This window comes from Halteromyces radiatus, assembly GCF_025201355.1.
Source record: "Halteromyces radiatus strain CBS 162.75 chromosome Unknown BX664scaffold_1, whole genome shotgun sequence".
NCBI lineage: Eukaryota > Fungi > Mucoromycota > Mucoromycetes > Mucorales > Cunninghamellaceae > Halteromyces > Halteromyces radiatus.
Window position 1 is genome coordinate 3,520,783 of NW_026251687.1, and position 21,043 is coordinate 3,541,825.

General features: G+C 33.1%; 10 protein-coding genes across 10 annotated transcripts; 2 read left to right on the forward strand and 8 right to left on the reverse strand.

Moving 5' to 3' along the window:
• Positions 1–196: 196 nt before the first annotated feature.
• BX664DRAFT_322225 (uncharacterized protein) lies at positions 197–2,375 on the reverse strand. The gene is made up of 9 exons (XM_051543453.1): positions 1,914–2,375; positions 1,527–1,834; positions 1,351–1,466; positions 1,197–1,283; positions 1,035–1,137; positions 768–977; positions 555–659; positions 364–502; positions 197–310 (listed from the first exon to the last, which is right to left on the reverse strand). Exons 1-9 carry the CDS (start codon positions 2,155–2,157, stop codon positions 252–254), a joined length of 1,371 nt encoding a protein of 456 aa, XP_051405408.1. The 5' UTR covers positions 2,158–2,375; the 3' UTR covers positions 197–251.
• A 118-nt stretch (positions 2,376–2,493) lies between these two features.
• On the reverse strand, positions 2,494–3,693 carry BX664DRAFT_377523 (uncharacterized protein). The gene is made up of 4 exons (XM_051548777.1): positions 3,245–3,693; positions 3,089–3,183; positions 2,818–3,010; positions 2,494–2,742 (listed from the first exon to the last, which is right to left on the reverse strand). The coding sequence occupies exons 1-4, from the start codon at positions 3,651–3,653 to the stop codon at positions 2,615–2,617; spliced, it is 825 nt and encodes a 274-aa protein (XP_051405409.1). The 5' UTR covers positions 3,654–3,693; the 3' UTR covers positions 2,494–2,614.
• Positions 3,694–4,156: 463 nt separating this feature from the next.
• BX664DRAFT_290193 (kinase-like domain-containing protein) lies at positions 4,157–5,684 on the forward strand. The gene is made up of 4 exons (XM_051541872.1): positions 4,157–4,297; positions 4,381–4,994; positions 5,069–5,188; positions 5,246–5,684. The coding sequence occupies exons 1-4, from the start codon at positions 4,261–4,263 to the stop codon at positions 5,630–5,632; spliced, it is 1,158 nt and encodes a 385-aa protein (XP_051405410.1). The 5' UTR covers positions 4,157–4,260; the 3' UTR covers positions 5,633–5,684.
• A 237-nt stretch (positions 5,685–5,921) lies between these two features.
• BX664DRAFT_254160 (uncharacterized protein) lies at positions 5,922–6,867 on the reverse strand (the record flags this gene model as incomplete). The annotated part of the gene is made up of 2 exons (XM_051540355.1): positions 5,922–6,095; positions 6,202–6,867. The coding sequence occupies 2 exons, from the start codon at positions 6,865–6,867 to the stop codon at positions 5,922–5,924; spliced, it is 840 nt and encodes a 279-aa protein (XP_051405411.1).
• A 3,125-nt stretch (positions 6,868–9,992) lies between these two features.
• Positions 9,993–10,444, reverse strand: BX664DRAFT_28801 (uncharacterized protein). Its single transcript, XM_051541779.1, has 2 exons — positions 10,408–10,444; positions 9,993–10,344 (listed from the first exon to the last, which is right to left on the reverse strand). Exon 2 carries the CDS (start codon positions 10,249–10,251, stop codon positions 10,036–10,038), a length of 216 nt encoding a protein of 71 aa, XP_051405412.1. The 5' UTR covers positions 10,252–10,344; positions 10,408–10,444; the 3' UTR covers positions 9,993–10,035.
• An 882-nt stretch (positions 10,445–11,326) lies between these two features.
• BX664DRAFT_368706 (Sodium/calcium exchanger protein-domain-containing protein) lies at positions 11,327–14,844 on the reverse strand (the record flags this gene model as incomplete). The annotated part of the gene is made up of 11 exons (XM_051548593.1): positions 11,327–11,559; positions 11,619–11,670; positions 11,731–11,775; positions 11,852–11,911; positions 11,989–12,227; positions 12,575–13,065; positions 13,479–13,683; positions 13,884–14,316; positions 14,416–14,465; positions 14,552–14,609; positions 14,716–14,844. Coding segments are annotated over 11 exons (1,995 nt in total), but the record flags the coding sequence as incomplete, so codon positions are not given.
• Positions 14,845–15,384: 540 nt separating this feature from the next.
• Positions 15,385–15,931, reverse strand: BX664DRAFT_322235 (uncharacterized protein; the record flags this gene model as incomplete). Its single annotated transcript, XM_051543454.1, has 1 exon — positions 15,385–15,931. A coding segment is annotated over exon 1 (476 nt), but the record flags the coding sequence as incomplete, so codon positions are not given.
• A 1,007-nt stretch (positions 15,932–16,938) lies between these two features.
• Positions 16,939–18,885, reverse strand: BX664DRAFT_290201 (phosphatidylserine decarboxylase-domain-containing protein). Its single transcript, XM_051541873.1, has 6 exons — positions 18,727–18,885; positions 18,484–18,656; positions 18,173–18,406; positions 17,619–18,099; positions 17,378–17,538; positions 16,939–17,301 (listed from the first exon to the last, which is right to left on the reverse strand). The coding sequence occupies exons 1-6, from the start codon at positions 18,839–18,841 to the stop codon at positions 17,053–17,055; spliced, it is 1,413 nt and encodes a 470-aa protein (XP_051405415.1). The 5' UTR covers positions 18,842–18,885; the 3' UTR covers positions 16,939–17,052.
• A 36-nt stretch (positions 18,886–18,921) lies between these two features.
• Positions 18,922–19,793, forward strand: BX664DRAFT_355222 (uncharacterized protein). Its single transcript, XM_051547797.1, has 2 exons — positions 18,922–19,473; positions 19,534–19,793. Exons 1-2 carry the CDS (start codon positions 19,076–19,078, stop codon positions 19,703–19,705), a joined length of 570 nt encoding a protein of 189 aa, XP_051405416.1. The 5' UTR covers positions 18,922–19,075; the 3' UTR covers positions 19,706–19,793.
• A 374-nt stretch (positions 19,794–20,167) lies between these two features.
• Positions 20,168–20,969, reverse strand: BX664DRAFT_322238 (cytochrome c oxidase, subunit VIa). The gene is made up of 4 exons (XM_051543455.1): positions 20,749–20,969; positions 20,634–20,682; positions 20,453–20,564; positions 20,168–20,392 (listed from the first exon to the last, which is right to left on the reverse strand). The coding sequence occupies exons 1-4, from the start codon at positions 20,852–20,854 to the stop codon at positions 20,324–20,326; spliced, it is 336 nt and encodes a 111-aa protein (XP_051405417.1). The 5' UTR covers positions 20,855–20,969; the 3' UTR covers positions 20,168–20,323.
• Between the last annotated feature and the right edge of the window lie 74 nt (positions 20,970–21,043).

Consider the following 21,043-nt stretch of genomic DNA (forward strand, 5'->3'; position numbering starts at 1 on the left):
AATGACCAATCCTTTTTTTTTTTCTGCATAGCATCCTCTCCCTTTTTTTTTTTTTTTAATCTCAATACCTGTCAAGCCTTGTTTTCTTTGACCCGAGATGGATTGATAAGATGGAAAAAGAAAACAAACAAAGATGCAAAAAAGAAAAAAAATCATCATCACTGCAGATATCGAAATTTGTCAAAGTCACTTCCACTGGAATGTTTAATCACATACACTTTATTTATATAAAAAAAAAACTATCATAGATGTTAACGTTGGACTTGATAAAAATAAGAATCACCAAGGTAAGCTTCAATGGATTTGTTTTCTAATAAAAAATGATGTCAGTATGTGCAAATATTAATTCTGTCATCGGCTTACCCAAATGAGTGAATATCCGTTCGAAATGAGGCATGAATTCACGGCGAGGAATATACAAGTTGAATTCAAGATCGGCAAACACAGCAAATTCATGTTCATGAATTTCCTCCGCATCTTCACCAAGTTCATCATCCATGGCCTATAAATAGAAAAGTTAATTATCCTTTTTCCATCTTGATCATATCACTTACCTCCAATAATGGTTGACATTGAGTACCTTTAGCTTCGTTGATCTTGAATGCCAAAAATAGACAACATGCTGCTATCAATTTCCGGTTCTTTTTGGTCACCACATTCTATCAAATCATTATTCATTTGAGGAGACAAATTTCTTTTGATTCTTTTTCATTCTTTGATCTACTCCCATCTTTTTTTTTTTTTTACTCCTCTTTTTCCTTTCTTACCTTGATCACCAGTTTTTCAAAATACACATAAGCATGAGCCAAAGTCGAGATTTCTAAATCCACAGCCTTGCCAATTTCTAATAAATGTGATTTGATGGATCGAATCTTGGTAAGAGTAATTTCACTAGGGATATCAGGATGGGCCAATCGGAATTGTTCATTTAGTTCCTTTCTTGCATCCGCTGGTCGAACATTTTGTGTGGAAGAAGTCTAAAAAAAAATGATAGAGTTAGGTATCTATCAATATATCTTTATAAATTTCTTTACCAATGAGCTTGATAAGTTGCCAATATAATTATATGAGTCATTATCCAAAAAGAAAGGATCATAAGCATTTTCTTCAAGTTGTTCTTCTACCGTAGTATCATCTCTATAATGAGAAAAAGGAAATAATATATCAATATATTTCTTTGTATTTTATCTACTTACAATAATGTTCCAATGGGTGAAAGAAAATGAGCATAGGAAAGACCAGCTCGTCGTTTGTGATGATCATGATTTGCAAGTTGTTGTTGGCTAACAGAATAAAAAAAAAGGTTTAGAAAAAAGTAATGGACTATCTTTTTTTTTTTTTGTCACTTACACATATCCCAATTGTGTTGATGTTTTATCATTTTTTCGTTTGCCAGCGGATTGTCGGATTTTGTCCGTATAATATCGAAAAACAGACATAATGGTGGTACCACCTCCATGACCATGCTACGAAGATAAAAAAATCAATAACTACATAGAATTCTTTTCTTTTTTTTTTTTTTTTACCTCCTTATTGCCAGATAAAGCTGATTTCTTTTTGATTTTTTCAGATGCAATAGGTCGTTCACTATCTTCACGGGTCAATTTGTGATGTTCATGAGAAGAATCCCCCGAACTACGTCGTCGATGTTCTTGATATTGTTGTTTCTTTCTTGCTCCTTGAGATGTGACAAGGTCCAAGGCTCCAGATGTCAAGAAGGATGAAGCTTGTGATAATGAATGTCCTTGTCGTTCCACTGGTACGGCGGCGGCGGCGGATGAGGAATGGTGTTCGTCATCAGTTGAACTACTATCAGTAGAATGTAAAGATAAGGCTTACCAAAAGAAAAGAAAAATATTAGTAAAAAAAAAAAAAAAAGTTGATCCCTTTTTATTATTATTATTATTTATTACCAGCGATATCAGAAGGTCCTCCATCTTCGTCAAAAGTAGGATCATGATATTCAGTATAATCAAGAATATCACTGTCAGGATTGTTAGTATGGTGATGTTGTTGATTGTCAGAGTAGGTGTTAAATGAATAAGGTAAAGATTCTTTGGTGTTTGTTGCATTGCCAAGAGGTATATTGGTAAGAAAATCGATGGCTGCGGGTCTTGAGGTGTTTCGCCTTGTTTTACGACTTTTCGTCGTGCCCATTGGCGTATCCGACGAACGAGCAAAAGAGAATAAGGAATAAAAGAGAAGGGATCCAGCACAAAACTACTACGCACTAAAAGGACTGGGAGTTCAAAATATAAAATAAAATAAAATTGATTTTGACTATACTAAAGTATATAAAGAGAAGAAGAGTAATTTGATAAAAATGGTATGAAAGAGAAAAAAGAAAGACAAAGGAAAGAAAGAAAAAAAAAAAAAGGGAGAGACATTTTCTTGGTTCAAATTCAAAATCGTGACGGCGACCTAACTAAGCTTGTGTATATGATTTATTGAACCGAAATTGTACATTAAAAAAAAAAATCCATATAATACATATTAGTTGATATCATTTTGATTTGTTTATTGAGTATATATATAAAAGGATACTCTAAACTACACAAACACACACACACACAAAAAGATACTATTACTACAAAATCCTTTCTATTTAATCCTATTATTCTTCTTTGGTGGTTGGAGAGATTTCACGCAATGCTGTCAACATAGATTCACGTACACGGATACTGAGCTTTTCAATAGAAGCTGAATCTTCATCAATATCATTGGTCACAACAGGTGGTAATACTATTAATAAAATAATAATAAATATGAGAAAACAATCATTCATGCATTCATTCGTTCATTTTTTTTTTTTTGTACCTTTGATATTCACATTGCCAGGAAGAAATCGTTTTGCTTTGGTAGAATAAATATCATTATAGTTTGCAATCACAACTGGTACAATAGGGACACGTGCTTGAACAGCCATATGGAATGCTCCTTTTTTGAAGGGTAAAAGATCTACCTTGGAAGAATGACCTCGAGTACCTTCAGGGAATAACCAAACACTGATCTAAAAAAAAATCATCACTATGGTAAACATATGATCCTTTCACTTTCCCTAATTATTATTATTATTATTCTAATTTACCTTTTTCTTATGAATATCTTCTGCAGCTTGTCTAGCTTCTTTCAAAGCATTGGTACGATTCTTTCGGTCCAAAAAGATAGCATTACTTAATGTCACTATATAAAATAAAATAAAAATAAATATATAATATATATATACAAATCATCTATAACTTACTAAACCAGCCCAAAAAAGGATAATACTTGAGTTCTTTTTTGGCAACAACTGAAGTATTCTTTGGATACATAGAACCCATAACCATGATATCTAAACTTGTTTGATGATTACAAACATAAACAGCTGGTGATTGTAAAATATTTTCTTGACCTATAATAGTAGTACGAAGACCAGTGAAGAAACCACCAATATAATGATAACCTCTAGCAACAAGATAATTGATCAATCCAGCTTGACCAAAGATAGGTAAGATGAGAGAAGCAATGACACCAAATGTGGCCATTAATATTAATGAGAGAATAGCCATTAGACATCGATATCGATAACCACCATAGTTTCGAAACCATACAAGAAAGGCAAGACTACCAGTTATATAAACATGTGTAGGTAATTGTCGAAGGAAATCCATTTCTATAAATAATAAAAAAGAAAAGAAAAAAAAAAAAAAAGGGAAAGAAAGAAAGAAAAAAATAAAGAAAAAAAAAGAAACCAAAATCGGAGCAGATATATGATTTTTGACCGAGCGGGAACTGGATGGTACTACACCATAGTTTGGGGATAAAAAATATAAAACAAAAGAGAAAAAGAACAATGAATTAGGTATGAATAATAATCATATCATGATAAAATACTAATAATAACAAATAATAATAATGATGATTCTAAATGATATTAATTATATTAGTAAAAGAAAGATAAACTTCCCCTTTTTTTTTTTTCTGCTTATATTTGACATGTGACAAAATCGGTTATTCAACCACTTAAGATGTTATAACTTTTTTTTTTTTTGTATGATCAGATATTCATTCACCTTGTGGGTTGTACAAACCTGAAGCGTTATTCTAAACATTATGTTTCAACATTCAAACAACAACAATCAATAAAACTCTTTTTTTTTCTTTTTTTTTTTATATTTAGACCCAAACCTTTTTCTTTATTATTTTATTTTTGTTTCTCCTTCTTTTTCTTTTTCTTTTTTTTTCTATTTCTTTATAATACTTGAAAAAGAAACAATAATGCGTTGGACTAGTCATCACAAAGTGGATCCTAATGGTAAACAAAGTACACAAAATATGCAGACGGAGCTTAAAACAAGGCACAGACTTACTTTTTTCTTTTTGTTTGCATTATTATAGCATCCCCTAGTTTAGATGATTTTCTTTTATTAAAAGTGGTAGGAGAAGGATCATTTGGTCAAGTTAGATTAGTTCAACATAAGCGAACACGTCAAACATTTGCCTTAAAAATCATGTCTAAAGAGAAAACAATCCAACGTCGTGGCTGTCATTATATTGTTGCCGAACGTCAATTATTAGAACGATTATCTTATCCCTTGATTGCTAATTTAAGATATGCATTTCAAGATGATGATCAACTTTATATGGCGATGGATTATATGTCTGGAGGTGATCTACGTCAATGGTTATTAAAAAACAATCATCATCCTTTGAAAGAATCTCACGTCCGTGCTGTCATTGCTGATGTTTGTCTATCCACACATTATCTTCATCAACATCGTGTATGTCATCGAGATATCAAACCTGAAAACATCTTGTTAGATAACAATGGTCATGCTCATTTAAGTGATTTCAATGTCGCCATTACCTTTGAAACAAATCATCCCTTGCAATGGTCCAAAGCTGGTTCTTTGGCTTACATGGCCCCTGAAATCATTTCACAACAAGGTTACACCACCTCCATCGATTGGTGGAGTTTAGGGATTGTTGCCTTTGAATTATTATTTGGCACTGTAAGTTTTTTTTTTTTTTTTTTTTTTTTTTTTTTTTTTTTCAATCCACTCACCTATATATATAAATATAATAGCGTCCTTTTACGGCTCCATCAAACGAATTATTAATCAAAGCCATCCTTTATGAACCTTTGATTTTCCCTGATCATGCTTATGGTCAAGTATCAAATTCATGTCTTCATTTCATATCTGGTGTAAGTAAAAAAAAAAAAAAAAAAAAATTAGGATCGTTCCCTTATATTTTTTTATAGTTATTACAAAAATCATCACATCAACGACTTAATAGTAATGACGGTTCCATTTTCAATCACCCATGGTTTGCTGGACTTGATTGGCATCAATTAGAACAGAAAAAGGTAGCCTCGCCCATGGTTGATTTAATCTCATCATCATCATCATCATCATCATCATCATCTACTTTAACATCACCATCATCATCTCCCATTAGTATTAAAAGATATTCTAGACCTATTTCCATGGAGATTACCCATAATACAGCTCGACCCGTGACCGAAGAAGCTCAACAACGTGAATGGTTGGAGGAACAATACGCTAATTTTGACTATCTTAACAACAACAACAACAACAACAATATAAACAATTCCCTTTTCAGGACGTTGTTTTGTTCTTGTTTCTGATTTCTATGCGCTCCGATCATCTTGATTTGGTGTTTCCGTCGTGTACAACCATAAATAAATATAAGAAGTTTTTTTTTTTTTTATTATGCTTATTATTATTAAGGATGATGACGAATGTATCTACAAAGTAATCAGGTTAGTCGAAGGGATAAACTAAATATTAAGAAGGAAACATGAAATGAGGAGAAGAATAAGTCAAAAGAAGTCGATGAGTATAAATATGTATAGATAAAACTAAAAAAAGAGGGAAGGAATGTATATATAGATGTTTGTTCTTGAATGATGTCCATTAATTGAGTGTCAATTTGCAGGCCTTACTTCCACAAAGACAAGGTATTTTTTCAGCCTCCAAAGGAAACTTGTAATCATAAGTGATTTCTTCTCCAGGTTCAATGTCTCGGTTAGCATAAATAACAATCTTTTTATGTTTGTCCACTGTGATGATCTTGGCAGTACAATTTGGCTACCAATAAATAAAAACAAAATAAAATAAAAATGATGAGAATCACATATCTATCCCTTTTTTTTTTTTTTTTTTTTTTTTTTTTTTTTAAAAAAAAAAAACTTACAGAACAACAATGATTGATGAATCTGGCAATACTACCCTTCTTTGTTGCATCAATGACAATATCATCATCCACACGGAATAAATAGCTGCTTCCAATCCCACATCGTCCATAAGTTTTTTCACGTTCTTCAGCTACTTGTTGTCGAATAACTTCACCTACATATTCTATCACCATATCATTTGCATCAATATGTTCTTCCGCATAAAGACCCCAGTCATGGATAGGAGATTTGGCAAATCGTAGTTGTTTCTTGCGTCCCTTGAGTTGGTTGAATTTCAAGATATCCGAATCCGCCATGACCTTTTTCTGCATTTCCATACCAGCTGCAAACCGTCGATTGTTCACTCGATTCGTACGCGAAGAGAGTCTGCCTGTCAGAGAAGAAGTATCCAGTACTGCTTTGTTCTTGGGAAGATAGGTTGCCTTTTCTGCATCTGAAATCACATAATATCCTCTGGATCTTGCACATCCACCACGATCCGACGTCGTCGTTTCCTTATTTTCCGTTTCCGAGATGCTCGCTCCAAGTCCAAGTTTTTCCAGAATTGCCAATCGTAGGAATTCAAAATCTTCCACATCTTGTACTTGTCGGAATGGATCCCATTCAGGTTGAAGGATTTCGTCTTGTACTTTTCCATCCTTGATGTTTTCTTCCAAGTCATTCATTTCGTCATCCGAAGAATCAGGTGCCAGCAACATGCGTTCATATGTTTCTTGATCCATTTCAGTCTTATCATCATCCTTCTTCATCATCATCATCCTGTTGCTGTGATTATCTAGTGTAACATCTTCTTCACCACCATTGCCAAGTGTGCTGTCATCTTCTGGTGTACTGCCACCAATATCAATGTCATCCATCGCTTCATTCTTTTTGATTTTCGCGTTATTTGTTGATGCCATAGTTTTCTTCCTTTTCTTATGTCCACTTAAAGGTGTTCGCTGGTTGCCCACATCTGATGTATCGTCAGCTGAAGTATCTCGACGTTGTTTGCTGCGTTTCCGTTGCTTTTTGTATTGCCACTCCAGTTTCACGCCAATCTCGTCATCTTCATCCATATCTTCAAGACTATGTTCACCTGTACTATCACTCTTAGTTTGCCCGTCCACATGATTCCATTCCATGCCATTTGTTGCGTCCACGTGTTCCTCTTTCTTGATAACAGAATCGTCCAAAATATCATCATCTTCTCGGTGGAGTCTTCGGAGAAATGAATCGTGTACTTCTTGATCGAGTTCATTTTCTTCATCATCACTAAGATAATCTCGTAATCGTCGAGGTTTTTTCCTGTCCATCATCTTGCTTCCTTTACGTGGCGTTGTTACCGTAGGGACGATAGTGGTAGATGAAGAAGCCTTGCCAGTCTCATGGTCACTTGAAGGTAATGATGCTCCAGATTGATATTCCCCTTCTTCCGAGCTTGAAAAAAATGTACCAGATTTCTCGATATTGGATGCCATGGCCGATGTCAGTGATGATGCAGTATCATTAGAGTCCCTTCTTTCTGATGTGAATGTTGATCTAAATAGCTTTCTTTTGTGTTTCATAGGTTTGTATCCATATGCTTGTTGATTATCACTGTCATCGTAGCTATAACCATTTCCCTGACCAATGTCATCATTGTCGCTGTCAGAGCTTCCGCTGTAATTATTATATTTTTGTGAGGATGAGCGACTGTGTTGATGATATAATCCATTTCTAGTATGTTCACTTGTAGTTGATGATTTGTATGCAGTTGAGGTGGATCGCTTTTTGAATCTTGGTAATTTGTTGAGAGATGGTAGTGGTCCTTCATTGATCTTTTCTTCAGGTTTGGGTAGAGAGAAAGCGCCATCATCTTTTTTGATGTCATCTTGCTGATCTATTGTTGAGTTGGATGAACTAATAGGAGTAGATGTATCGATAGATGTTGCTGATTTGATATCGGGAAGAGTACTACCATTGTTTCCGGTTACTGATGGAGCCGAAGACGCCAAGGCATTGTCAACCAGTTTATTGTCAGAAGATGTATCAGAGGTATCGCCAACATTGATTGTGGTTGCTGATAACACTCCAAAGTCCCCACGTTTTACTGTCTGCGTTGCTGTAGTTGCTCGTTTGTAAAGTACGGGATTCAAAAAATCATAAATACAAGGTCCAACCACACGATTCTTTAGATCCTTCAAAAAAACATCCGCTAGTTGATCGAAAAGTATTTGTTTGGCATGATCCATGACGTTTCCATATTTTTGTGTCTGTTTGCTATTTCTTTCGACTTGATCTTGATTTGAAGAATGCAGAGCAACTTGGTCAGTTGACTTTGTAGATTGATCATCTAACTGGTGATCAGGTTCGAGTGACTGGATGTTGTTGAAAGATGATGATTCAGATTTAACTAGGGATGAATCTTTCGTTGTCGACTCTGATGATGAGACTTCCAAATTTGAATTAGTTATCAGCGACGTGGTCGAAGTTGAAGGTAGATGTATATTCGTATTTTCCAAACTTTGTTGCCGTAACTTTTCTTGTTGATCGTTTACATCAGTGATCGATTCGCTGGAGGCCGCTGGATCTTGTAAAGTCATTTGTAATACATATCCCAGTATTGATTGTCCATCTATCGCTGCCAATGCCCTATTTGCTGTACTTATTGAATCAAATACAACTTGCCAATTATCATCATCGTGATAAATCTAATAAAAATGGTATAGAGGAATTGAGTGTTAGACAATATAATATACCTGTCATTGTTTGTTCCCTTTTTTTTTTTTTTTTCCTTTTCTGAGACTTGCCTCCAAAAAATTGTAGTGGTAAAAAACTTTCCGTAGTTCTTCCAAGATGCCACGCACAAATGGTAGATGTTTCCTCGAAATGACTAAAGATGGTTGTTTCTCAGATGTAGATGTTCGGTCCTATATATATTTTTTTTTTAAAAAAAAAAAAAGAATCAGATTATATGTGAAGAATTAACTTTAGTCTCAATTCAATATTAAATTACCTCTCGTAATCGTCGATCATCGCGAGTTGACCTGTAATCACTTCGCTTTCTACGTCGATCCCAATCACATTCCCAAGGATCACCACGCCCAGAATCATAGTCCCACCGAGATCTTGATCCAGAATGATAATCGTTTTCGTAGTAACTTGATTCCCGTCCTATGCTACGACTCCGGCTGCGACTACGACTTTTATACCTTGAATGATTTGTTATTCCAGTATGATGTTTTGAAGATGGATCCCATTTCAAAGATGATGTTGGAGGAGGTAGTGAGCCATAAGAAGAAGAGCGCGATGTTGATTCATATCGGTCGAGGTCATAGTTCCTTGAGTAAGAAGAATGAGGCATAGGATACCTTGAGCTTGATGAATACATTGGTGCTTGTGGTGGCATTGAAGTTGGTGGTGGTAATGCGGATGACGATGGAGGTAAGTCACTAATAGATGCTGTTGTTGCCGGTGAGTATGATGAAGTGCCATTCGAATAGCCCCGGTACCGACTGTCATTGTAATATCGATTGTCCACATATTCCCTTGAACGTTGATATCGATAACTACTATCATACCTTGACCATTTAGAAATATCCTTGTCTACCAGTTCGTTTTCTTCATGATAATGTTGTCGTCTTTTCAAGTCATTCGGTAATGAGGTTTGAGCTGATACATTTCTTGATTTATCATATAATGAAGATGATTTATCAAGAGCACTGTCTATTTTTGTTGATGGGTCGCTTTCTGAAGAGGCTTCAAGTATAGCTGCTTTCAATTTTTCACCTAAAAAAAAAAAAAAAAAAGAAAACGAAGAGGAGAGAATAAGAGAGGTTAGTGTCAGCATTTTCTTTTTGTCCAATATGGTAATATCAATGAATTTTTTTTTTTCCTCTTTTACCAGTTGGGTCGTATTCAATTTTGACAGCACTGGCAGGACCCATTTTTCTACGATTTCCTTTTTCTACGGCAAGTTTTGCAGCAGCATGTCCATTTCCACCAAACCCAACCAAGGCAATACCAAGTGATCCACCAGTTGCAGGATTCCTTTCAATGTCAACACGTTCCACTTGACCATAAACTGACATATAAGTTGCAATTTGAGTTTCTGTAGTCAAGGATGAAAGATTCGTAACCAGTACTGTAGCAAGAGGTTTGGGTCCAATAGAATATTGATCAAACTATATCAATAGAGGATATATTAGTAATCGGTATATCTTTTTTTCTTTCTTTTTTGTTCTTACCTCGAAATGGGCACGATCAAGTTCTGTTCGGTAGGTTTTTCGACCTTTGGATAAATCCTTTCCACGATTTGAGAAATTTAGACGAGGATCTTCAGGTGGTGTTGTATCATTCTACATTGTTACAAAAGAGAAAAAAAAAAAGATATAAAACTTCATATGAGTAACGACAAGCTTTTTTTTTTTAATGCTGGTATTGTATCCAAGACAGTGTAGAGCAATCTTTTCTTTTTTTTTTTTTTTGTTACTATGCTTACTGTATCTCCTTCATATTGATATTTCAGTTGTGAGCCTTGTTTTGTTCGTCCACGATCTAATTCAGGATCATATATCGTTCGATAGTTTCTTGTTGAGGAAGTTCGAGGTGCATCAATAGTGGTGGTTGTGCCATTAGAATTTGTCGGCGGTTGTTGTTTATATGATGACCTAGGATTAAAAAAAAAAAAAAGTAATTGAGTAAATAATTCATCAATGGTTCAATGAGATATTTCTCTTGTCCTTTTCTTCCTCCCATAACACACAAACACACACCCGTTGAGAAAGAAAGGTTATATGAATCGAACCATATAACTATGACGATAACAATAATCAGTTGCCTGTTGCCTACTACTACCACCTATTTTAACTTCCGTCACTGCCTCTTCATATGTAATATATAATATGTACTTACCATTGCGAATCCATGAAGGAAAAAAAAAAAGGCAAAAGCAAAAATGGAGAAAATAGGGAAAAAGAGAAAAAACAGAAAAAAAAAATGTAAACCCAATAACAAACTAGACAGACAGAGCAAAATATAATTTTAAATTCCGAGTTCCACGTGAGACATGAGCTTTGTGATAATATATGAGACAAAGCAAAAGAAAAAAAAAATAATATTTTATTCAAAAATAAAATATGGGAATAATAAGACTTAAAATATATCCATTTCCAATAAGACATCCATAAAGGAACAAATAACATAAACACCAATCATCCACCAACCAAGTTCCTTGTTGATACAGTATCCATTCAAATTCACAACTACCAGGGTACTCAATAAGACAGTGATAAGTCCAGCAGAAGATAATAAGATGGTAGGTGCAATATCCAGTTTATATGGTACACCAGTTAACAAAGTTTGATATGTTGATGATATACCAACTCCAAGCACCATATCTAATATTGTATAAAAGAAATAATTGGTTTATTGTAATATTTGAATGATGATCACTTACTTAGAAGAGGTCCTGCATAACACGCGGAGATGGCCATTGTAGGAAAGCCCATCTATCAAAAAAAAAAAAAAAAAAGAATCAATACAAATTATGAGATTATTTTGCTTTTTACCTTTGCAATAGCTGTGTTTGCCACTAAATCACCAACGCTACTTCCCTATGTATTAATATTAATATATATATATATATATGAATAATTATAGATATTTGATAATTACATCGATTTGACTTACAACTGCAAATATGGTCAATCCCATGATTGCTTCACTGATACTAAAGATAGCACCCAGAGCCTAAGCAAAATAAGATAATAGAGTAAAATAAAAGTCTCTTCAGCTCCAATTGATAATGTAATATGTATATATATTACCTGTAATAACCCAACCATTTCATTGGCCAATAAAAAGATCCAATTCAATGCAATGACAAAACCTGCAAACGAAAGTAGCCAATACCAAGAAGGCTGTTGTCTTGAATCAGTGCATGTCATGATGAACAATGCTAATATACATCCTATGGCAGTCCCAACGCTGATATATTGAAAAGCAATAAACCCATTCACTATTACAAATAATATTAATAATAAAAAACCAATATCAGCCAATATCACTTTTTTTTTTTTTTTTTTTTTTTTGTACCGGCCAACACCACGAAAGAAAAAGTACATGCACATATTGCTTGAACCACAATAAGCCATCGACTCCATTCAGGAAGAGTATCCAAAAAATCATCACCTTCAGCCAATCCAATAGAACAATTATCGACAGCTGATGAATCATTGGAATAATATGGATGATGTTGATGATCAGGTGATGGTATAGATGAGTTTGCATCAGGTACAACTAAATATCCATTGGATGATGTCTTTGATGAAGTGGATTTTGTTGCTATGGGTATATTGGGTGGAATAGTAAGGTGTTGAGAAGAAGTCGCATTTGATTCATAATAAGATTGACGTTGATGGTTTTGATGTTGTTGTTGTTGTTGCTGCTGAGTTTCTAATGTAGATTCTAGTATTTCATCTGTTGCAGCCACTTCAAAGTCATCGATTTTGATATCTTCACTTTCCACCACAGGTAAAGTTAATGTGAAGATCAAGACAAAAGGTAAGGCAACAAGTGAGCTAAGTTTGGCGAAAGTGGTTTTGCTGGACCAATCTTGTAATGTTGGGAATAGTGTATAAAGGATATCTTCTAGCATCAAGTAAGTGTGAATAGGTATAGGAATAGGGCCTACCATGACAGTACAAGGTTTATCATCCGAGTGTAAGAATTCAGGAGTTGAAGGAAGAATTTTGACAGAATCAGGAGTAGGTAAAGCCACGGATATAGAATGATGATCATTATCCTCTTCTATATCGACACCAGCTGTTGTGTATAAAATAGGATCTGCTTCAACTTGACCTTTTATTGGTTTGACTTGATGATTATTGGTTGGTGGTGCGAGTCTGATTTGAGGTACTGATGCTGTTGATAGTGAAGGTGTTGGTTTTGATTCCATATGGTTGGAGTTTTGATGTTGATTGGCAGATATATATGCAAAATAATCATCCTTGCCATTTGACTCTGTTGATACCTGTTGTAATGTAAGTTGAGGAGAATGATCACCTATAAATGCCGATCTTTGTGTAGCCTCACTTTCATCTGGACGTCGTACAAATTGTATGTTGGGAACAGAATATTCTAAAGGTCTTTTCCATGTGGATGACATAGACGAATGGTCATGTTGTCTTTGCGTTTGCATTAATTGTGTACTATTTGCCCTTCGGATAGAGGTAATTTGTTCTTGGAACTAGAAAATGAATAATAAATAGATATGAGTTAGAGTTTTTTTTTTTTTATTATTTATTTTTTTCTAAACAGAAATGCAGGTGCTTTTTTGTTGTGTATAGTTTTCCTTACTTCAATAGCGCCAAATAAAGATGTTCTGATCCCAACACGTGGTGCCATGGCGTGACGATACATTCTTGAAGAAATAGATCCATTTGTACTGGTAGTTCTTGCTCCATAGATAGAATCGATACGTAAAGATGACTTCATTGATTGCTGTGAAGAATTGATTGATACTGGCCGAATGACATTTCCAAAACGATGCTGAGATGATGAACCTGATTCAAGTAAAAATCCATGTTCTGGTATTGATAGAGGTGGTGGTTTTTTATTGAGATCTACATTGGTTATATAATAATAATAATAAAAAAAAAAAAGATACTTGAGAAAGAAAAAAGAAAACCCATATTTTTTTTTTTTACTTATATATTTTTACCTTGATTACCCAGTAACCTTGATACTTCAGTCACCAATGCATCATTTACTGAAGGTTCCAAAGACTTTGATTCTAACTGAGCAGGCGTTTCAGAACCAGGGAAATGATAAGCACCATAAACGACAATAAAGACATAAGATACATAGTACATAATAAGAGCAACACCATGATACCAACAAATACGTTGATGATAAACAATCCAAGTAATCATAGTAATGGCCCCAGTGAGAAAAGATGCATCCCGCATAAAAGTAATTCTTTTTGATTTGAAAGGCCGGATGATACCCATACTTCCAGAGACAACAGCAACAATAAAAAAGGCTGCACCAATAAGTTCACCAATAGCTAATGATCCCGATCCGCTATTCATTGCTGAAAATGTACTAAAAAGATCTGGACTTCCATTTCCAAACGCCAATATGGTTACCCCTGCCTAATAAAAGTGACAGAAAAAAAAAGTGAATATTTCCTTAATAGTTCTCTTATATTTAATTATCTATATCACTAAAATATATCTATATATATATATTACCATGCTTTCAGATAACTTGAGTTTTGAAGATATAGTTTGCAAGTTAGGACCTAATAAAGTTTATAGGATAGAGAAAAAAGGGTCAGCAGAGATATTTCTAGTCATTCCATCTTTTTTTTTTTTTTTTGGAACTTACAAAAAAAGTCTGAAGCCACGACACTGACAGCACCAAAGAGTAATAATAAGCCTAAACACTTTATAAGAATAAAACGTGAGTTTAGTAAAAAAAAAAAAAAAAAAAAAAAAAAAAAAAAAAAAAAAAAAAAAAAAAAAAAAAACTAGTTAGTTTTATCTTTTTACCATCAATGAGACAGATAGCGGTTTCCAAAGTTGAGAGCAATAATAGAAGCGTAAATATATACCACTGAATCCTGTACATGATGACTTGACAAAAGCACATTCATCTTTATGTCTTTCAATATGGGAGCACTATTTCATCATATAAAGAAGCTTATTAGTACTTTTTTTTTTAAAGTTGATCTATGAAAAAGGTACCTTTTTGTGAGGAGATATATTGAGTAATTCTACAGATGAATCTGGAGAAGTTTCAAACAACCACCATAAAAATATAAAAGTTATACAGATACTATAAAATAAAAGTTTATTACGAGATAACATGAAAAAGAAGGTAAAAAAAAAAAAAGAAAGAAAAAAAGAAAGAAAGAAAAATAAGAGGGGAACTTTTTGCGTTTTACCTTTATGCAGTGATACTATTTGAATACCGCTGTTTGGATGATTTTAAAGGTCAAATGGTAAGGTTCACCATAAAAGCACAACAAATATGCATATTGCTGTGTTTTGATAAAAATGAATCTATAAAAAGAGAATAGTTGCTGATCATTTTTTTTAAAAAAAAAAAAAGAAAAAAAAAACTTTGGTCGATCAAATATATATATATAAAATAAGATTTATTAAAAAGTGTAATTACATTGTCATAAATATACAAAAAAAAAAAAAAAAAAAAAACGTCAAAAAAATAGAATAATCTAACTAATAGAACAACACAATGTGTCCAAAGAGCTTCTTATATAGTGTCTTCGTCGTATAGTAGTAGTAGTACTATGTCGATGATCAGATGGTCTACTTTGATCTGAATGTATTTTCGAAAGATGTTGTGATATCGCAGGAAGTGTAGATGATGATGTTTCAATAATACCATTTTCCATATTATTATTGTTATCTATTGAATGATCATTTGTATCACCTAACATTAACATCATACTATCCATATTTGAGTCATTAGATTCCCACAAAGAAGGTTGTCGATAAAGTCCATAATGGATATCACCTGAGGTCATAGTTCCAAGATGTGGACTTGCAATGGCAGGTAAGTTTCCAAAAGCTTCATCGTCATAAATTTGTACACGTGTTTGTCGTTCAAAAGCTTGATCTAATGCAGTAACATGGCGATCTGCTAGACGTTTTCTGTCCACGCCATTAGTAGAATACCAGTATATGGTAGACATAAAAAGTTAACTATAATATATAAGAGAATGAGATAAATATAAAAAAAAAAAAAAAAAAAAGAAAGAAAGAAAAGAAAAAAAAAAGACAAAAAAAAGAGAAAGAAAAAAAAAAAAGGAGGGTGACAATGGGGAAGGAGAAGTGAACAAGTATATATTAAAATACAACTATATTGACAAAGAATTACATTGTTCTTTGCAAAGGAGTGGTAATGTAAAAAAAGGGGAGAAAAAAAAAGTGGTAAGAGTAAAAAAAAAAAAATAAAATAAAATAAAATAAAAAAAAAGAATAAGAATAAGAATAAAAGAAATATAAAAATAAAAATAAAGAATATAGTAAATAGATAAGAAAGAGAGAGAGAGAGAGAAAAAAACAAAAGGAGTCTCATACACATTACAACACATGCAAATATTGATGTACCTACGCCACGTGTATGATACTTATTGCATCCGAATTCTCAAGAGGAAACCCTTTTTTTGACATAAAGTCCTTAATATCGCACCCGATAATGATCCAATGTGGATAATATTGCCACTATTCTTTCTTTATTATTATTGAATAAAGTGTATTATCCCTTTTATCATATAACCTTTGCTTTTATTTTTATTTTTTTTTTTTTTTTGATTCAGGGTTTCTTAAAAAAAAAAAAAAAAAAAAAAAAAAAAAAACGTCGAGTATCTTCAAACTTTAAAAGGTATATGTATATATATATTTACTTTACAAAATAATCATAATCATTTCTACATCATCACTAAATATATATATATATATATATATATACAATATCTATTGAATTGATTTTTCATATCATTCAAGTAATTCCCCTTGATCTATATAACGTGGATTAAGTTTGTACCTTTTATCCTCATGACCAAATGATCGTCTTATGAATAACGACAAACTTTACTTACTCCCTAATGGACAATCGACAGATTGTAATAATCCTCTAGATACACGTGTACTTTATTCCTTACGTTCTTTTCTTTTCTTTATGATAAACATAATTTAATTCATCTATTATAAAATTATCTCTAAACAACACCTACTCTATGAATGGAATAAATCAACAAAATTCATCATTATTCTCTCTTTTATTCTATAAGGGTAAAGATGATAATACAATCATGTTCAAAAATAAATACAAAAGGCATCTAAACTATAATACTATAAACATCATTCCACCTTCTTTTGTTCTATTTCACCTAAAGCTTCTCCCATCTTGATTGATTGTCCGGCAGTCACGTTAAATTTGAATGACAATGGTGCTTCAAATACAAGTACAACCGTTGATCCAAGATAAAATCCACCCATTTCTTCACCATACTGTAAAGGTTTTCCACCAAGACGTTTACTAGCTGAACGATAAGTCACTTCGGTAAAAGTACCCGTTGGTAAATCTTCTTTCTTGTTGGTTTTCAATGCCTGATATCCAGATATAAAAAGATATGGTAAATCAAACAAAACATTAAACCCATTCTTCTAGATTTGAAAAACTTACCTCATCAAAGTTGATCTTAATAGAACCCACATTGGTAGCACCTACAGGAATCATAGAAAAGAAACCATATTTCCATTTACCAAGTAATACCACACGTTCATTTAATACAAAAAGATTTTGTAGTAACTTGACAAAGTAAGGAGATACTGAGAAAAGTTCACCTAATTTAATATATAGATATATATCAGTTTTCTAATATTTTCTATCCTTTTCTTATATATATATATATTTCCTTCCCTACCTGCAAAATGTCGTCTAGTTTCAACTACCCAATTGGCAGGAGAATGGAATCGATGATAATCACCAGGAGCTAAATAAACTACACAAAAGAAAAGACCATGTCCAGGTTTAACTTTATGATCCAGTTTACCATTGAGTTGGAGTTCTTCATGTTTGATGATTTCTCTTGCTTCTGCATCAGGAACTTCGCCTTCAGATCGAGATAAACCATCTGGTCCCACACTACTATCAGTTTCAATACCACCATGATGATCCATACCAAGTAAATCGTCCAAAGAATATTGAATACCATTGACATCAGCAAATGTTTCTTCATCAACCACTGATGATTGTGTTGAATTTCTTGCTTCTACTGATGGTACTACACTTTTATCACCAGACCCTAGTAATGCATCCAATGAGTATGTAATACCTTTGATTTGCTCGATTTCCCGTTCTTGTACCATGCCAAAATGAAGAACTTTCCCATCTGAAGGTGACACCTACATCCAAAAAAAAAAAAAAAAAAATATGTAAGAATCATTTATGTATTATTCATTTTTTTTTTTTTTTTACCAGAGTAGAATCAGCAATAGGACGAACACCTTCCTTCAATTCACGATAAAAGAATGTACTAAGATTGGGATAGGAATAAAGATCACCATTTTTCATTTCATCCAAATTACAACCAAAGATCCAACTATAAAGTTTGAAGCCAGCAGGACGAAGAACTGTAGGAATAGTAAGTGAATTGAATGCTCCCCAAATTCTTGACATTGTACGAAGTGGTAAAGCAGCTGCTACATGAACCTAAAGAAATAAAATAAGAAAATGAATTATCTTTTCTTTTTTTTTTTTTTTTTTTTTTAAAAAAAAAAAAAACGCACCTGCCAAGGTCCATCGGCCACATATTTTGGTTTTGTTTGTTCTTCGACTTCTTTTGTTGCTTCCCTTTGACGTATATGACGATATTGAATATATCCTATAACAGCTAAACCAAGACCAACTGGAATAGGGTACCACACTGTTTCTGTATTATTCCAAGCATCCTTAATTTGACCTATATTATAAATTCATTGATTAGTCTCTGGTTTGTTTTTTCGTGTGTTTTTTTTTCTTTTTTATTTTACCAAAGATTGGTTTCTTCTTTTGTTGGTGTTGTTGAGCAAAAGAAGGTGACGGATGAAATTGTCGTACTAACAATCTCGGTTGTAATCTTATTGAACGTGTAGAATATCGTAGCATACCAAATAGGCAAGGTTATATAATGGTAAAAACAAGAGAAAGGGAATTGGCAGGAAAAAAAAATAACAAACAATGTTTTAGTTACCTTCTCTCTCTCAAATTTTATTCTTGATTTTGAAGCCCGCATTAAAAGATTTAAAGTTGAAGGTATTATTTTCTTCACTCTTCCTTTCTTTCTTTTCTTTTTGTATAAACTAGTTCAAGACCAAACAATAGTATTCAACAGGTTGAAAAATGGACAAAAAGACGAGAAATACACCTGATAGTGATCCACCCCCTTCATATGATGAATCCTCTGACCAACCTTATAATCCAAGATTCTCACCACAACCACCTCAACAACCAGCAAACTCAGTAGGATCTTCACCAACTGGATTATATCCCTCTACAGAACAACAACAACAACAACAACAACAACAACAAAAGCAACAACAGCGTCAACAACAACGGCAACAGCAACAACAACAACAAAGACAACAATATGGCAGTTCGCCTCGACATCATACTATTGTCATTACTACGACATCAGCTACACCTTCGTTTGGCCCAGAAGAACATATTGCTCTATTGAATCGTAACTTGGCTCGCGAACGACAATTTCCTTTGGCTGCTCTTTTTTTCTTATTCGGATGGTAAAACAATAAGTCAAGTTTTATTCTCTTGTATTCAAATGTTTTTTTTTTTTTAATTAGGTTTTGTCCACCTATTTGGTTTTTAGGAGCTTGTTGTTGTGTGGGAAGTTGGAATCAATATGAAAACTGGTGGGGAAAACTCAATTTAATCATGGCCTTGGCGACTATTGTTACATCTATCATATATAGTATGATCGTCTTAACTACAGGTCATTGGGTATTCTTCTCGTAATTCTTAGTTAGTTTTATCTATTACTCTTAGTATTATTACCACTTTTATATATTATTATTAAATAATAAATTCTTACATACCTAATCTTATTCTTTATGTGTGATATATATATGTTGAAAGCCTTTGACGATCTTTCATGCGTATAGGGTAAAAAAAAAAAAAAAAAAATGCCAAGGGTCTGATTGTCACCACCGTTTGCCAATGAAATTTGCCAAGCTTGGGACCCTTTTATGCCGAGGAGTTTGAATGCCTTCCCCACCCTCCATTTTAGGGCAATCCCAAAAAGAAGCATATAGACTTTCCTTTTAAGATCATTCCTAAATGATAGAAAGAAGGATGATCAGAGAGTATCAATCTAATTTATTTAACAAACAGATAGGTTTTGATGTCTTGGTATCTAAGAATAAAATAATGAGATAAAGCATATGATAGCATTGAATTTAATTCTTATAACTAAGACGGTTTTTTTTTATACTATAGATATTTTCTTATTTATTTATTCAACAAATCATTTTATTCAACATAAATTTTCTATCCAAACGTTCTAATAACGAAGGAAATCATCATACTAAACTAATAACAAACAAATCATATTGCTTTTTCTTGATTCAATCCTAATTATTCTTCATTGGCATCCAAATTAACCTTTGGGTTAAATAAAAGAGAATTGTTGCCCCAGAAGAACGGCTAATACAATAAATGAATCAATGAGTTTCACAAACAAGTCATAATAATTATATCACTTACTCTAACACGGAAGTTAATGTATTCATATTTCACAAATTTATGAGGATGTTCCTTTTGATGTTGTACATGATGAGAATACAAGTTATAAGCATTGATACCAGAAGCAAGAAGTCTAAAAAAAAAAAGCATATGAATAAATGACGCCACTTTTTTTTTTTCTTCAGATATAAAATAGACTTACGCTGGAATAGCAACATAAAGAGTGATTTTCTTCCAAGTATCGGCAGCCTCTATCAAAAAGATGAAATATATTAGCTTGGGTTAGTTTGAGAAGAAAAGTATTATTTTTTTTTTACCGGCAGCATGAGCCTTTTCAGCTTTCCATTGTTCAAGTAATTGGGATTGATAACGAACACCCGTACGCTTCGTATTCATACGAAGAGGTTGTAAAGCGCGATTCATATCGATATTAAGAGTAGGGAGTTTTAAGAAAGTAAGTATAAAAAAAAAAAAGAAAGAAAAGGAGTAAAAAGTAAATAAAGAATAATAAAAAAAAATTGGTTTTTTTGTGTGTGTGGGAAGGCAGAGAAAAAAAAAAAAAATGCGAGAAAAGCGACTGACTTGGAAAAATCCCGAACTGCATACACTTTT

What these genes read in the sequence shown, in the direction of transcription:
- BX664DRAFT_322238 (XM_051543455.1), bottom strand. Translation starts at nt 20,854, where the DNA reads ATGAATCGCGCTTTACAACCTCTTCGTATGAATACGAAGCGTACGGGT. An exon ending in TGAAAAGGCTCATGCTGCCG is followed by an intron (nt 20,683 to 20,748) that starts GTAAAAAAAAAA and finishes TCTTTTTGATAG; the next exon opens with AGGCTGCCGATACTTGGAAG. An exon ending in CTTTATGTTGCTATTCCAGC is followed by an intron (nt 20,565 to 20,633) that starts GTAAGTCTATTT and finishes TTTTTTTTTTAG; the next exon opens with ACTTCTTGCTTCTGGTATCA.
- BX664DRAFT_290201 (XM_051541873.1), bottom strand. Translation starts at nt 18,841, where the DNA reads ATGCTACGATATTCTACACGTTCAATAAGATTACAACCGAGATTGTTA. An exon ending in CTATTGCTGATTCTACTCTG is followed by an intron (nt 18,100 to 18,172) that starts GTAAAAAAAAAA and finishes TTTTGGATGTAG; the next exon opens with GTGTCACCTTCAGATGGGAA. An exon ending in AACTAGACGACATTTTGCAG is followed by an intron (nt 17,539 to 17,618) that starts GTAGGGAAGGAA and finishes ATATTAAATTAG; the next exon opens with GTGAACTTTTCTCAGTATCT.
- BX664DRAFT_290193 (XM_051541872.1), top strand. Translation starts at nt 4,261, where the DNA reads ATGCGTTGGACTAGTCATCACAAAGTGGATCCTAATG. An exon ending in TTGAATTATTATTTGGCACT is followed by an intron (nt 4,995 to 5,068) that starts GTAAGTTTTTTT and finishes TAAATATAATAG; the next exon opens with CGTCCTTTTACGGCTCCATC. An exon ending in GTCTTCATTTCATATCTGGT is followed by an intron (nt 5,189 to 5,245) that starts GTAAGTAAAAAA and finishes ATTTTTTTATAG; the next exon opens with TTATTACAAAAATCATCACA.
- BX664DRAFT_377523 (XM_051548777.1), bottom strand. Translation starts at nt 3,653, where the DNA reads ATGGATTTCCTTCGACAATTACCTACACATGTTTATATAACTGGTAGT. An exon ending in AAGATATTCATAAGAAAAAG is followed by an intron (nt 3,011 to 3,088) that starts GTAAATTAGAAT and finishes ATTTTTTTTTAG; the next exon opens with ATCAGTGTTTGGTTATTCCC. An exon ending in TGGCAATGTGAATATCAAAG is followed by an intron (nt 2,743 to 2,817) that starts GTACAAAAAAAA and finishes TTTTATTAATAG; the next exon opens with TATTACCACCTGTTGTGACC.
- BX664DRAFT_355222 (XM_051547797.1), top strand. Translation starts at nt 19,076, where the DNA reads ATGGACAAAAAGACGAGAAATACACCTGATAGTGATCCACCCCCTTCA. An exon ending in CTTTTTTTCTTATTCGGATG is followed by an intron (nt 19,474 to 19,533) that starts GTAAAACAATAA and finishes TTTTTTAATTAG; the next exon opens with GTTTTGTCCACCTATTTGGT.
- BX664DRAFT_322225 (XM_051543453.1), bottom strand. Translation starts at nt 2,157, where the DNA reads ATGGGCACGACGAAAAGTCGTAAAACAAGGCGAAACACCTCAAGACCC. An exon ending in TCAACACAATTGGGATATGT is followed by an intron (nt 1,284 to 1,350) that starts GTAAGTGACAAA and finishes TTATTCTGTTAG; the next exon opens with CCAACAACAACTTGCAAATC. An exon ending in ACGGATATTCACTCATTTGG is followed by an intron (nt 311 to 363) that starts GTAAGCCGATGA and finishes ATTTTTTATTAG; the next exon opens with AAAACAAATCCATTGAAGCT.
- BX664DRAFT_28801 (XM_051541779.1), bottom strand. Translation starts at nt 10,251, where the DNA reads ATGTCAGTTTATGGTCAAGTGGAACGTGTTGACATTGAAAGGAATCCT.